Source organism: Heptranchias perlo, chromosome 2 (assembly GCF_035084215.1).
Source record: "Heptranchias perlo isolate sHepPer1 chromosome 2, sHepPer1.hap1, whole genome shotgun sequence".
Classification (NCBI taxonomy): domain Eukaryota; kingdom Metazoa; phylum Chordata; class Chondrichthyes; order Hexanchiformes; family Hexanchidae; genus Heptranchias; species Heptranchias perlo.
Genome location: NC_090326.1, coordinates 168,011,742 through 168,024,882, shown reverse-complemented (window position 1 = coordinate 168,024,882; position 13,141 = coordinate 168,011,742). Strand labels below are relative to the sequence as shown.

At 53.7% G+C, this 13,141-nt stretch overlaps 1 protein-coding gene across 1 annotated transcript in view; it reads left to right on the top strand.

Moving 5' to 3' along the window:
- LOC137332564 (testis-specific serine/threonine-protein kinase 5-like) overlaps nt 1-12,692 on the top strand; it is a 35,958-nt gene extending 23,266 nt beyond the window's left edge. Inside the window, exons 7-8 of the mRNA XM_067996485.1 lie at nt 468-644; nt 12,271-12,692. Of these exons, the coding sequence (XP_067852586.1) occupies nt 468-644; nt 12,271-12,692 (599 nt within the window). The remainder of the gene's footprint in view (nt 1-467; nt 645-12,270) is intronic.
- The last annotated feature ends 449 nt before the right edge of the window (nt 12,693-13,141 follow it).

Genomic DNA, 13,141 nt, shown 5'->3' with positions numbered 1-13,141 from the left:
ATGGCCGATCTGTACCTCAACTCCATTTACCCGCCTTCGCTCCAGTATCTCTCGATACCCTGACCCAACAAAAATCTATCGGTCTCAGTCTTGAAAATTCCAATTGATCCACCGCCTTTTGGGGGGAAGAGAGTTCCAGATTTCCACTCCCCTTTGAAAAAGTGTTTCTTGATTTCGCTGGTGAATGGCGTAGCCCTAATGTTAAGATTGTGCCCCCTTGTGCTGGATTTCCCCCATCAGAGGAAATATCCAATTCAACTGATCCAATCCTTTTGTCATCTTAAACACCTCGATTAGATCACCCCTCAACCACCTAAACTCAAGGGGATACAAACCCGAGTTTATGCAGCCGGTGATTGAGGGCGCTGGAGCTCCCAAAAAAAATAACGTGAACACTAAAAGGTCAAAAAAAACCTTTTCATTTTGTTTTGTGGATATATAAAGTGTTTAATTTCTTCATTACCAAGCCTGCCAGGACCTGATCAGTAAGATGCTGCAGTGGAGGCCCTCAGCCCGGCTCGCACTTAGTGAGATCCTCGAACACCCCTGGATGCTGCCCGCCGCCTCCATTCTCTTCCAGAAGATCAGGGTCATCATGGCTGCTTCCTCGGAGAAGAAGCAACTCGGAGAAACGACTGCCAAAGGTTCGCTTGCTGCTCGCTGACCTACACTGGCTCCCGGTCTGGGAACGCCTCCGATTTAAAATTCTCATCCTTGTGTTCACTCCACCATTGGCGGCCGTGCCTTCAGCTGCCTGGGCCCTGAGCTCTGGAATTCCCTCCCTAAACCTCTCCGCCTCTCTCTCTCTCTCTCTCCTTTGAAGATGCCCCTTAAAACCTACCTCTTTGACCCAGGGTCACCTGTCCCCATGTGGCTCGGAGTCAAACCTTTGTCTGATCAGCTCCTGTGAAGCGCCTTGGGACGTTTTACGATGTTAAAGTCGCTACATAAATGCAGGTGTGGCTCTCATTACCTCGCGTTAATGCCCGCGCGGTCACGGGCGTTCGTAGACAGCGAGCGGCAGTGGCTGATCACAGCCGAGCTCGCTCCCCGCCCTCACCCCACTTCTACCTTCACCATTAATTCATTCTCAGGATGTGGGCATCGCTGGCAAGGCCGGCATTTATTGCCCTTAACCGAGTGTTTTGCTGGGCCACTGTGGAGAGCAGTTAAGAGTCAACCCCATGTCGGTGTGGGGACTGGAGTCACCTATAGGCCCAGACTGGGTAAGGACGGCAGGTTTCCCTTCCCTGAAGGACATTACAACAACAACTTGCATTTGTAACGTAATAAAACGTCCCAAGGCGCTTCACAGGAGCGTAATCAGACACCGAGCCACGTTAAGGAAATTATCAGAACAAGTGACCAAATGCTTGGTCAAACAGGTATCACAGAATCATAGAAATTTACGGCACAGAAGGAGGCCAATCGGCCCATCGTGTCTGTGCCGGCCGAAATAGAGCCACCCAGCCTAATCCCACTTTCCCGCACTTGATCCGTAGCCCTGCAGGTTACGGCTCTTCAGGTGCACATCCAGGTACTTTTTAAATGCGATGAGGGTTTCTGCCTCTCCCACCCTCTCAGGCAGTGAGTTCCAGACCCCCACCACCCTCTGGGGGAAAACATTTCTCCTCAGCTCCCCTCTAATCCTTCAACCAATCACTTTAAATCTATGCCCCCTGGTTATTGACCCCTCTGCTAAGGGAAATAGGTCCTTCCTATCCACTCTATCTGGGCCCCTCATAATTTTGTACACCTCAATTAAATCTCCTCTCAGCCTCCTCTGTTCCAAAGAGAACAACCCCAGCCTATCCAATCTTTCCTCATAGCTAAAATTCTCCAGTCCTGGCAACATCCTCGTAAATCTCCTCTGCACCTTCTCTAGTGCAATCACATCTTTCCTGTAACGTGGTGACCAGAACTGTACACAGTACTCAAGCTGTGGCCTAACTAGTGTTTTATACAGTTCCAGCATAACCTCCCTGCTCTTATATTCTATGCCTCGGCTAATAAAGGAAAGTATCCCGTATGCCTTCTTAACCACCTTATCTCCCTGTCCTGCTACCTTCAGGGATCTGTGGACATGCACTCCAAGGTCCCTCACTTCCTCTACACCTCTCAGTATCCTCCCATTTATTGTGTATTCCTTTGCCTTGTTTGCCCTCCCCAAATGCATTACCTCACATTTCTCCGGATTGAATTCCATTTGCTACTTTTCTGCCCACCTGACCAGTCCATTGATATCTTCCTGCAGTCTACAGCTTTCTTCCTCACTATCAACCACATGGCCGATTTTTGTATCTATCAATTTTGGTAGGTTTAAAGGAGCGTCTTAAAGGAGGAGAGGCGGAGAGGTTAAGGGAGGGAATTCCAGAGCTTAGGGCCTAGACGGCTGAAGGCACGGCCGCCAATAGTGGGGTGAAGGGAAGGGGATGCCCAAAAAGCCAGAGTTGGAGGAACGCAGATTCTCAGAGGGTTGTAGGTGGACATTACAGAGATAGGGAGGGGCGAGGCCATGGAGGGATTTGAACACATGGATGAGAATTTTAAATTCAAGGTGTTGCAGGACCGGGAGCCAATGTCGGTCAGCGAGCACAGAGGTGATGGGTGAACGGGACCTGGTGCGAGTTTTGGAGCCAGTTGGGTTATTTTTTTACAACAATCCCACAGCTTCATGCATGGTCACTTTCAGTATTTTTAAGTACACTTCCCAGCAGCAATCCCTGAATAATTAGAAGCTGGGAACCTGACTAGATCTCCCCTCATCTAGCACAGTGGCACAGAGGCTAACGGAGATAAATCAAGCAGGGTCCCTGCTCCTGATCACCATCCAGTGTACACCCAGCTGGACATTGGGTGGTGACAGGATCAAGACCCCCAGGCACCACAGATTGCCCACAGATACTCGGTGTTTACTGGCCTCTTGGGCGAGGCAATGGAGCACGGCCTGACCTCACAAAACTAGAACCTGTCGTGACCCAGTGCCTTCAGGAGAGAAGCAGCAAGGGAAGAAAGCTGGGAGGAAGAGGGGAAATAAACTAACACCATAACTGGCTTAAAGTGGAGTAATTAACAGCAGCAAGTGCAGATTAACAGGGCACTTTTGTGATCTATTTCCATATAAGATAATTGGCAAAAAGACCAGGGGGGAAGATGATGAGATTTTTTTTTGTTATGGCAGCGAGTTGTTATGATCTGGAATACACTGCCTGAACAGGTGGTGGAAGCAGATTCAATAATAACTTTCAAAAGGGAACTGGATAAATACTAGAAAAGGAAAAAATTGCAGGGATATGGGGAAAGGGCGGGGGAGTGGGACAAAGAGCTAGCACAGGCATGATGGGCCGAATGGCCTCCATCTGCGCTGTAAGATTTTATGATACACGCACACTCACCTCAATGAACGTTGGTCCTCTAGAGAGTGAGTCTGGGGAATTAATAATGGAGAATAAGGAAATGGCGGATGAATTGAACAGATATTTTGTCTCCGTCTTCACTGTAGAGGATACAAATAACATGTGGAAATAATTGTGAATCAAGAGGTGAAAGGGAGGGAGGAACTTAAAACATTTACAATCACCAGGGAAAGGGTTCTGAAAAAAATATTAGAACTAAAAGCTGCCAAGTCCCCAGGTCCTGACGGACTTCATCCCAGGGTCTTAAAAGAAGAGGCTGTAGAGATAGTAGATGCGTTGGTATTAATTTTCCAAAATTCCCGAGATTCTGGAAGGATCCCATCAGATTGGAAAATAGCGAATGTAACTCCTCTATTCAAGAAAGGAGGGAGACAGAAAGCAGGAAACTACAGGCCAGTTAGCTTAACATCTTAAGAGGAAAGGTTGGACAAGTTGGGCCTGTATACACTGGAGTTTAGAAGAATGAGAGGTGATCTTATTGAAACATATAAGATCCTGAGGGGACTAGAAGGGGTAAATGCTGAGAGGATGTTTCCCCTTGTGGGAGAGACTAGAACTAGGGGGCCACAGTTTAAAAATAAGGGGTCTCCCATTTAAGACAGAGCTGAGGAGAAATTTTTTCTCTCAGAGGGTGGTGAGTCTGTGGAACTCACTTCCCCAGAGGGCAGTGGAGGCAGGGTCAGTGAATATTTTTAAGGCTGAGTTAGATAGATTCCTGATTAACGGGCGAGTCAAAGGTTATAGTAGGTAGATGGGAAAGTAGGGTTGAGGTCACAATCAGATCAGCCATGATCTTATCAAATGGCAGAGCAGGCTCGAGGGGCCGAATGGCCTACTCCTGCTCTTAATTTGTATGTTCGTATGAGCACTAGGGCCAACCCTCGAGAGGAACGCACCTGTACCATGACACAGTGCAGCGCGCTGGAGTCTGACGTCCTACACCACCCCCACTCTCTGACATGGCCGCCCAACCAGACAGCTCTTTGGTTTATTTTCTCCTTTTCCGCTGTACCTACTGGCCGCACTCCCAAAGCGAAAGGCCGAGTCTTTTGTGCAAGCGGAGAGCAGGAGAGAGTGCAGAAATAAGTCAAGTGGAGGGTGGTTGTTGGACGACACTGAGCTCAGGGGTTTAGAAGCCCGAGGGTTGTAAGGAGCTCAGTTACATAGAATGTACAGCACAGAAACAGGCCATTCGGCCCCATCAGGTCCAAGCCGGTGTTTATGCTCCACACGAGCCTCCTCCCTCCCTACTTCATCTCAACCTATCAGCATATCCTCCTATTCCTTTCTCCCTCATGTGTTTATGGAGCTTCCTCTTAAATGCATCTACGCTATTCACCTCAACTACTCCTTGTGGTAGCGAGTTCCACATTCCAACCACTCTCTGGGCAAAGAAGTTTCTCCTGAATTCCCTATTGGATTTATTAGTGACTATCTTATATTTATGACCCCGAGTTCTGGTCTCCCCCACAAGTGGAAACATCTTCTCCATGTCTACCCTTTCATTATCTAAAAAATAATTTCTGCAGTCCGAGGAAAGATGGAGTTAGAGCAGGAGGTGGCACGAGGAGTCTCGATTTCAAGGGAGAGGAGGTGGAGGTGTGGAGGGCGGTGTATTCAGAGGTGAGGAGGGCCAAGGGAGGAAAGCTTAGAGGATTAATATTGTATCGACAAAAGAGGGCCAGGCAGCAGGTTGGAGAGCGGCTGGTCAGCTGACGCCCCTAGTTTGAAGTCACGCAACAACTTCCTGCCTACACCTTTTAAGCTCGCTGCTGGGAAGTGTGCAAGGGTGGTCCAGAATGGCCCTCACGCACCCCCCCCCCCCCGACTCCCCCTAAAAGCACCAGGCTGGGCTCAATCTCCCCACCCGCCCAAAATGGCGAAGATTGCAAACTCACTGTGTGGGGAATTGCTGCATTTTATCAACGTGTGGTACAAAACCTCAGAACGCCAACAGCCACATGTGGGAGAGGGAGTGGGTGTTTTAAGGTGGGAGAGGGAGTGGGTGTTTTAAGGTGCGAGAGGGAGTGGGTGTTTTAAGGTGGGGGTGAAGGGAGTGGGTGTTTGAGGTGGGAGAGGGAGTGGGTGTTTAAGGTGGGGGTGAAGGGATTGGGTGTTTTAAGGTGGGAGAGGGAGTGGGTGTTTTTTATTTATTCGTTCATGGGATGTGGGCATCGATGGCGAGGCCGCCATTTATTGCACATCCCAAGTTACCCCTCGAGAAGGTGGTGGTGAGCTGCCTTCTTGAACCGCTGCAGTCCGTGTGGTGAAGGTTCTCCCACAGTGCTGTTAGGAAGGGAATTCCAGGATTTTGACCCAGCGACGATGAAGGAACGGCGATATATTTCCAAGTCGGGATGGTGTGTGACTTGGAGGGGAACATGCAGGTGGTGTTGTTCCCATGTACCTGCTGCTCTTGTCCTTCTAGGTGGTAGAGGTCGCGGGTTTGGGAGGTGCTGTCGAAGAAGCCTTGGCGAGTTGCTGCAGTGCATCCTGTGGATGGTGCACACTGCAGCCACAGTGCACCGGTGGTGAAGGGAGTGAATGTTTAGGGTGGTGGATGGGGTGCCAATCAAGCGGGCTGCTTTGTCCTGGATGGTGTCGAGCTTCTTGAGTGTTGTTGGAGCTGCACTCATCCAGGCAAGTGGAGAGTATTCCATCACACTCCTGACTTGTGCCCTGTAGATGGTGGAAAGGCTTTGGGGAGTCAGGAGGTGAGTCACTCACCACAGAACACCCAGCCTCTGACCTGCTCTTGTAGCCACAGTATTTATGTGGCTGGTCCAGTTCAGTTTCTGGTCAATGGTGACCCCCAGGATGTTGATGGTGGGGGATTCGACAATGGTAATGCCATTGAATGTCAAGGGGAGGTGGTTAGACTCTCTCTTGTTGGAGATGGTCATTGCCTGGCACTTGTCTGCCACGAATGTTACTTGCCACTTATGAGCCCAAGCCTGGATGTTGTCCAGGTCTTGCTGCATGCAGGCTCGGACTGCTTCATTATTTGAGGGGTTGCGAATGGAACTGAACACTGTGCAATCATCAGCGAACATCCCCATTTCTGACCTTATGATGGAGGGAAGTTCATTGATGAAGGAGCTGAAGATGGTTGGGCATGGGACACTGCCTTGAGGAACTCCTGCAGCAATGTCCTGGGGCTGAGATGATTGGCCTCCAACAACCACGACCAACTTCCCTTGTTCTAGGTATGACTCCAGCCACTGGAGAGTTTTCCCCCTGATTCCCATTGACTTCAATTTTACTAGGGCTCCTTGGTGCCACACTCAGTCAAATGCTGCCTTGATGTCAAGGGCAGTCACTCTCACCTCACCTCTGGAATTCAGCTCTTTTGTCCATGTTTGGACCAAGGCTGTAATGAGGTCTGGAGCCGAGTGGTCCTGGCAGAACCCAAACTGAGCATCGGTGAGCAGGTTAATGGTGAGTAAGTGCCGCTTGATAGCACTGTCGACGACACCTTCCATCACTTTGCTGATGATCAAGAGTAGACTGATGGGGCGGTAATTGGCCGGATTGGATTTGTCCTGCTTTTTGTGGACAGGACATACCTGGGCAATTTTCCACATTGTCGGGTAGATGCCAGTGTTATAGCTGTACTGGAGCAGCTTGGCTAGAGGCATAGCTAGTTCTGGAGCACAAGACTTCAGCACGACAGCCGGGATGTTGTGGGGGCCCAAAGCCTTTGCTTTATCCAGTGCACTGAGCTGTTTCTTGATATCACGTGGAGTGAATCGAATTGGCTGAAGACTGGCTTCTGTCTTGGTGGGGATATCGGGAGGAGGCCGAGATGGATCATCCACTCGGCACTTCTGGCTGAAGATGGTTGCAAACGCTTCAGCCTTGTCTTTTGCACTCACGTGCTGGACTCCACCTTCATTGAGGATGGGGATGTTTGCAGAGCCTCCTCCTCCCGTTAGTTGTTTAATTGTCCACCACCATTCACGACTGGATGTGGCAGGACTGCAGAACTTTGATCTGATCCGTTGGTTGTGGAATCGCTTAGCTCTGTCTATAACATGTTGCTTCCGCTGTTTAGCATGCATGTAGTCCTGAGTTGTGGCTTCACCAGGTTGGCACCTCATTTTTAGGTACGCCTGGTGCTGCTCCTGGCATGCTCTTCTACACTCCTCATTGAACCAGGGCTGATCCCCTGGCTTGTTGGTAATGGTAGAGTGAGGAATATGCCGGGCCATGAGGTTACAGATTGTGCTGGAATACAATTCTGCTGCTGCTGATGGCCCACAGCGCCTCATGGATGCCCAGTTTTGAGCTGCTAGATCTGTTCTGAACCTATCCCATTTAGCACGGTGGTAGTGCCACACAACACGTTGGATGGTGTCCTCAGTGTGAAGACGGGATTTCGTCTCCACGAGGACTGTGCGGTGGTCACTCCTACCAATACTGTCATGGACAGATGCATCTGCGACAGGTAGATTGGTGAGGACGAGGTCAAATAAGTTTTTCCCTTGTGTTGGTTCGCTCACCACCTGCCGCAGGCCCAGTCTGGCAGTTATGTCCTTCAGGACTCGGCCAGCTCAGTCAGTAGTGGTGCTACCTTGGTGATGGACATTGAAGTCCCCCACCCATTGTACATTCTGTACCCTTGCTACCCTCAGTGCTTCCTCAACATGGAGGAGGACTGATTCATCAGCTGAGGGAGGACGGTAGATGGTAATCAGCAGGAGGTTTCCTTGCCCATGTTCGACCTGATGCCATGAGATTTCATGGGGTCCGGAGTCAATATTGAGGACTCCCAGGGCCACTCCCTCCTGACTGTATATCACTGTACCGCCACCTCTGGTGGGTCTGTCCTGCTGGTGGGACAGGACATACCCAGGGATGGTGATGGAAGAGTCTGGGACGTTGGCTGAAAGGTATGATCCTGTGAATATGGCTATGATCAGGCTGTTGCTTGAATAGTCTATGCGACAGCTCTCCCAATTTTGACACAAGTCCCCAGATGTTAGTGAGGAGGACTTTGCAGGGTCGACTGGGCTTGGTTTGCCTTTGTCGTGTCCGGTGCCTAGTGGTCCGTCCAGTTTTATTCTTATTGTGACTTTTTTTAAGCGAGATTTTACAACTGAGTGGCTTGCTAGGCCATTTCAGAGGGGGATTAAGAATCAACCACATTGCTGGTAGGGGTGGAGGCAGTGGGTGTTTAAGGTGGGGGTGGAGGGAGAGGGTGTTTAAGGTGGGGGTGGAGGGAGAGGGTATTTAAGGTGGGGGTGGAGGGAGTGGGTGTTTAAGGTGGTAGAGGGAGGGAGTGGGTGTTTAAGGTGGGGGTGGAGGGAGAGGGTGTTTAAGGTGGGGGTGGAGGGAGAGGGTGTTTAAGGTGGGAGAGGGAGGGAGTGGGTGTTTAAGGTGGGGGTGGAGGGAGTGAGTGTTTAAGGTGGGAGTGGAGGGAGTGGGAGTTTAAGTTGGGGGTGGAGGGAGTGGGTGTTTTAGGTGGGGGTGGAGGGAGTGGGTGTTTTAGGTGGGGGTGGAGGGAGTGGGTGTTTTAGGTGGGGGTGGAGGGAGAGGGTGTTTAAGGTGGTGGAGGGAGAGGGTGTTTATGGGGTTGGAGGGAGTGGGTGTTTAAGGTGGTAGAGGGAGTGAGAGGGTGTTTAAGGTGGGGGTGGAGGGAGTGGGTGTTTACGGTGGGGGTGGAGGGAGTGGGTGTTTAAGGTGGGGGTGGAGGGAGTGGGTGTTTACGGTGGGGGTGGAGGGAGTGGGTGTTTACGGTGGGGGTGGAGGGAGTGGGTGTTTAAGGTGGGGGTGGAGGGAGTGGGTGTTTAAGGTGGGGGTGGAGGGAGTGGGTGTTTAAGGTGGGGATGGAGGGAGTGGGTGTTTAAGGTGGGGATGGAGGGAGTGGGTGTTTAAGGTGGGGTTGGAGGGAGTGGGTGTTTAAGGTGGGGATGGAGGGAGTGGGTGTTTACGGTGGGGGTGGAGGGAGTGGGTGTTTACGGTGGGGGTGGAGGGAGTGGGTGTTTAAGGTGGGGGTGGAGGGAGTGGGTGTTTAAGGTGGGGGTGGAGGGAGTGGGTGTTTAAGGTGGGGGTGGAGGGAGTGGGTGTTTAAGGTGGGGGTGGAGGGAGTGGGTGTTTACGGTGGGGGTGGAGGGAGTGGGTGTTTACGGTGGGGGTGGAGGGAGTGGGTGTTTAAGGTGGGGGTGGAGGGAGAGGGTGTTTAAGGTGGGGGTGGAGGGAGAGGGTGTTTAAGGTGGGAGAGGGAGGGAGTGGGAGTTTAAGTTGGGGGTGGAGGGAGTGGGTGTTTTAGGTGGGGGTGGAGGGAGTGGGTGTTTTAGGTGGGGGTGGAGGGAGTGGGTGTTTTAGGTGGGGGTGGAGGGAGAGGGTGTTTAAGGTGGTGGAGGGAGAGGGTGTTTATGGGGTTGGAGGGAGTGGGTGTTTAAGGTGGTAGAGGGAGTGAGAGGGTGTTTAAGGTGGGGGTGGAGGGAGTGGGTGTTTACGGTGGGGGTGGAGGGAGTGGGTGTTTAAGGTGGGGGTGGAGGGAGTGGGTGTTTACGGTGGGGGTGGAGGGAGTGGGTGTTTACGGTGGGGGTGGAGGGAGTGGGTGTTTACGGTGGGGGTGGAGGGAGTGGGTGTTTAAGGTGGGGGTGGAGGGAGTGGGTGTTTAAGGTGGGGGTGGAGGGAGTGGGTGTTTAAGGTGGGGATGGAGGGAGTGGGTGTTTAAGGTGGGGATGGAGGGAGTGGGTGTTTAAGGTGGGGTTGGAGGGAGTGGGTGTTTAAGGTGGGGATGGAGGGAGTGGGTGTTTACGGTGGGGGTGGAGGGAGTGGGTGTTTACGGTGGGGGTGGAGGGAGTGGGTGTTTAAGGTGGGGGTGGAGGGAGTGGGTGTTTAAGGTGGGGGTGGAGGGAGTGGGTGTTTAAGGTGGGGGTGGAGGGAGTGGGTGTTTAAGGTGGGGGTGGAGGGAGTGGGTGTTTACGGTGGGGGTGGAGGGAGTGGGTGTTTACGGTGGGGGTGGAGGGAGTGGGTGTTTAAGGTGGGGGTGGAGGGAGTGGGTGTTTAAGGTGGGGGTGGAGGGAGTGGGTGTTTACGGTGGGGGTGGAGGGAGAGGGTGTTTAAGGTGGGGGTGGAGGGAGTGGGTGTTTAAGGTGGGGGTGGAGGGAGTGGGTGTTTACGGTGGGGGTGGAGGGAGTGGGTGTTTACGGTGGGGGTGGAGGGAGTGGGTGTTTACGGTGGGGGTGGAGGGAGTGGGTGTTTAAGGTGGGGGTGGAGGGAGTGGGTGTTTACGGTGGGGGTGGAGGGAGTGGGTGTTTACGGTGGGGGTGGAGGGAGTGGGTGTTTAAGGTGGGGATGGAGGGAGTGGGTGTTTAAGGTGGGGTTGGAGGGAGTGGGTGTTTAAGGTGGGGGTGGAGGGAGTGGGTGTTTACGGTGGGGGTGGAGGGAGTGGGTGTTTAAGGTGGGGATGGAGGGAGTGGGTGTTTACGGTGGGGGTGGAGGGAGTGGGTGTTTACGGTGGGGGTGGAGGGAGTGGGTGTTTACGGTGGGGGTGGAGGGAGTGGGTGTTTAAGGTGGGGGTGGAGGGAGTGGGTGTTTACGGTGGGGGTGGAGGGAGTGGGTGTTTAAGGTGGGGATGGAGGGAGTGGGTGTTTAAGGTGGGGTTGGAGGGAGTGGGTGTTTAAGGTGGGGGTGGAGGGAGTGGGTGTTTAAGGTGGGGATGGAGGGAGTGGGTGTTTACGGTGGGGGTGGAGGGAGTGGGTGTTTAAGGTGGGGGTGGAGGGAGTGGGTGTTTACGGTGGGGGTGGAGGGAGTGGGTGTTTACGGTGGGGGTGGAGGGAGTGGGTGTTTAAGGTGGGGGTGGAGGGAGTGGGTGTTTAAGGTGGGGGTGGAGGGAGTGGGTGTTTAAGGTGGGGATGGAGGGAGTGGGTGTTTAAGGTGGGGTTGGAGGGAGTGGGTGTTTAAGGTGGGGATGGAGGGAGTGGGTGTTTACGGTGGGGGTGGAGGGAGTGGGTGTTTACGGTGGGGGTGGAGGGAGTGGGTGTTTAAGGTGGGGGTGGAGGGAGTGGGTGTTTAAGGTGGGGGTGGAGGGAGTGGGTGTTTAAGGTGGGGGTGGAGGGAGTGGGTGTTTAAGGTGGGGGTGGAGGGAGTGGGTGTTTACGGTGGGGGTGGAGGGAGTGGGTGTTTAAGGTGGGGGTGGAGGGAGTGGGTGTTTACGGTGGGGGTGGAGGGAGTGGGTGTTTAAGGTGGGGGTGGAGGGAGTGGGTGTTTAAGGTGGGGGTGGAGGGAGTGGGTGTTTACGGTGGGGGTGGAGGGAGAGGGTGTTTAAGGTGGGGGTGGAGGGAGTGGGTGTTTAAGGTGGGGGTGGAGGGAGTGGGTGTTTACGGTGGGGGTGGAGGGAGTGGGTGTTTACGGTGGGGGTGGAGGGAGTGGGTGTTTACGGTGGGGGTGGAGGGAGTGGGTGTTTACGGAGGGAGTGGGTGTTTACGGTGGGGGTGGAGGGAGAGGGTGTTTACGGTGGAGGGAGTGGGTGTTTAAGGTGGGGGTGGAGGGAGTGGGTGTTTACGGTGGGGGTGGAGGGAGTGGGTGTTTACGGTGGAGGGAGTGGGTGTTTACGGTGGGGGTGGAGGGAGTGGGTGTTTACGGTGGGGGTGGAGGGAGTGGGTGTTTACGGTGGGGGTGGAGGGAGTGGGTGTTTACGGTGGGGGTGGAGGGAGTGGGTGTTTAAGGTGGGGATGGAGGGAGTGGGTGTTTACGGTGGGGGTGGAGGGAGTGGGTGTTTACGGTGGGGGTGGAGGGAGTGGGTGTTTACGGTGGGGGTGGAGGGAGTGGGTGTTTACGGTGGGGGAAGGGGCCGATCGGGCGGACTGCTTCTTCTGATACAAGTGTTTTGTCTCTGCAGGAGGAAACCATCCTGCGGCGAGAAGCCCAAAAGGGAAGAAAGTTCTCATCATGCGCGACACGAGCGCGAGCAGACTGAAACCGAAAACGACACCTCCAACGCGGGGCGGTCCCGCCGCTGATTCACCCCGGGAAAGACCGGACGAGCCCGCCGCGCCCCCGCCCCGAGACCACGCGCTCAGCAAGGCCGACGACCCGAGCAAGCTCTTCACCCACGTGCCCAGGCCCCCGTCCGCCTCGAAACCCGCCCGAAGCACCGGCCGCAGCTTTAAGAGGCCCGTGACGGCCGCTCTGTGGAACCCGAAGCCGGCCAGGAAACCCCTGGGCTCGCAGGACTGGTCCCACTGCTTGCGGATCTCGAGATCGGCCCAGAGAATTGCTCCGCTCGCAGAGTATCACCCGCGCCGGCTGAAAGGATTCTAGGGCCGGGGCATTCGATTTCCCCCCCCACCGAGGACGAGCAAAGCTCACTTTTGTTAATTTTTTTTTTTTTTGCTTTGAACGATCCACTTGCATTTTACCAATTCTTGTATCAAGAGAGGTTGACCAATAAATCACTACACGTGGCAGCCAGCCAGCCAGTGCCAAAAGATTCATTTCCAGGCTCAGCAGGGTCGTCCTGCACAGCCAGACCCAATGCAGGCTCCGTCTGAAACTCTGAACTCGTACGCGGTCCCCGCCGCTCGCAGCGGGCGCGAGCGGGATTTGCCCGCTCTCTGCGACGGCCGGTATAACGGGGCGGTGCTCTGACCGTCCTCCACTATACAACAAGAGTGCTGTGGATCGACCCCACACCACTTCGAGGGAAGTGGACGACAGGCTTAAGTGCACAAACGGTAATCGAACATTAACCAGGTGTTACTTAAGTTTGT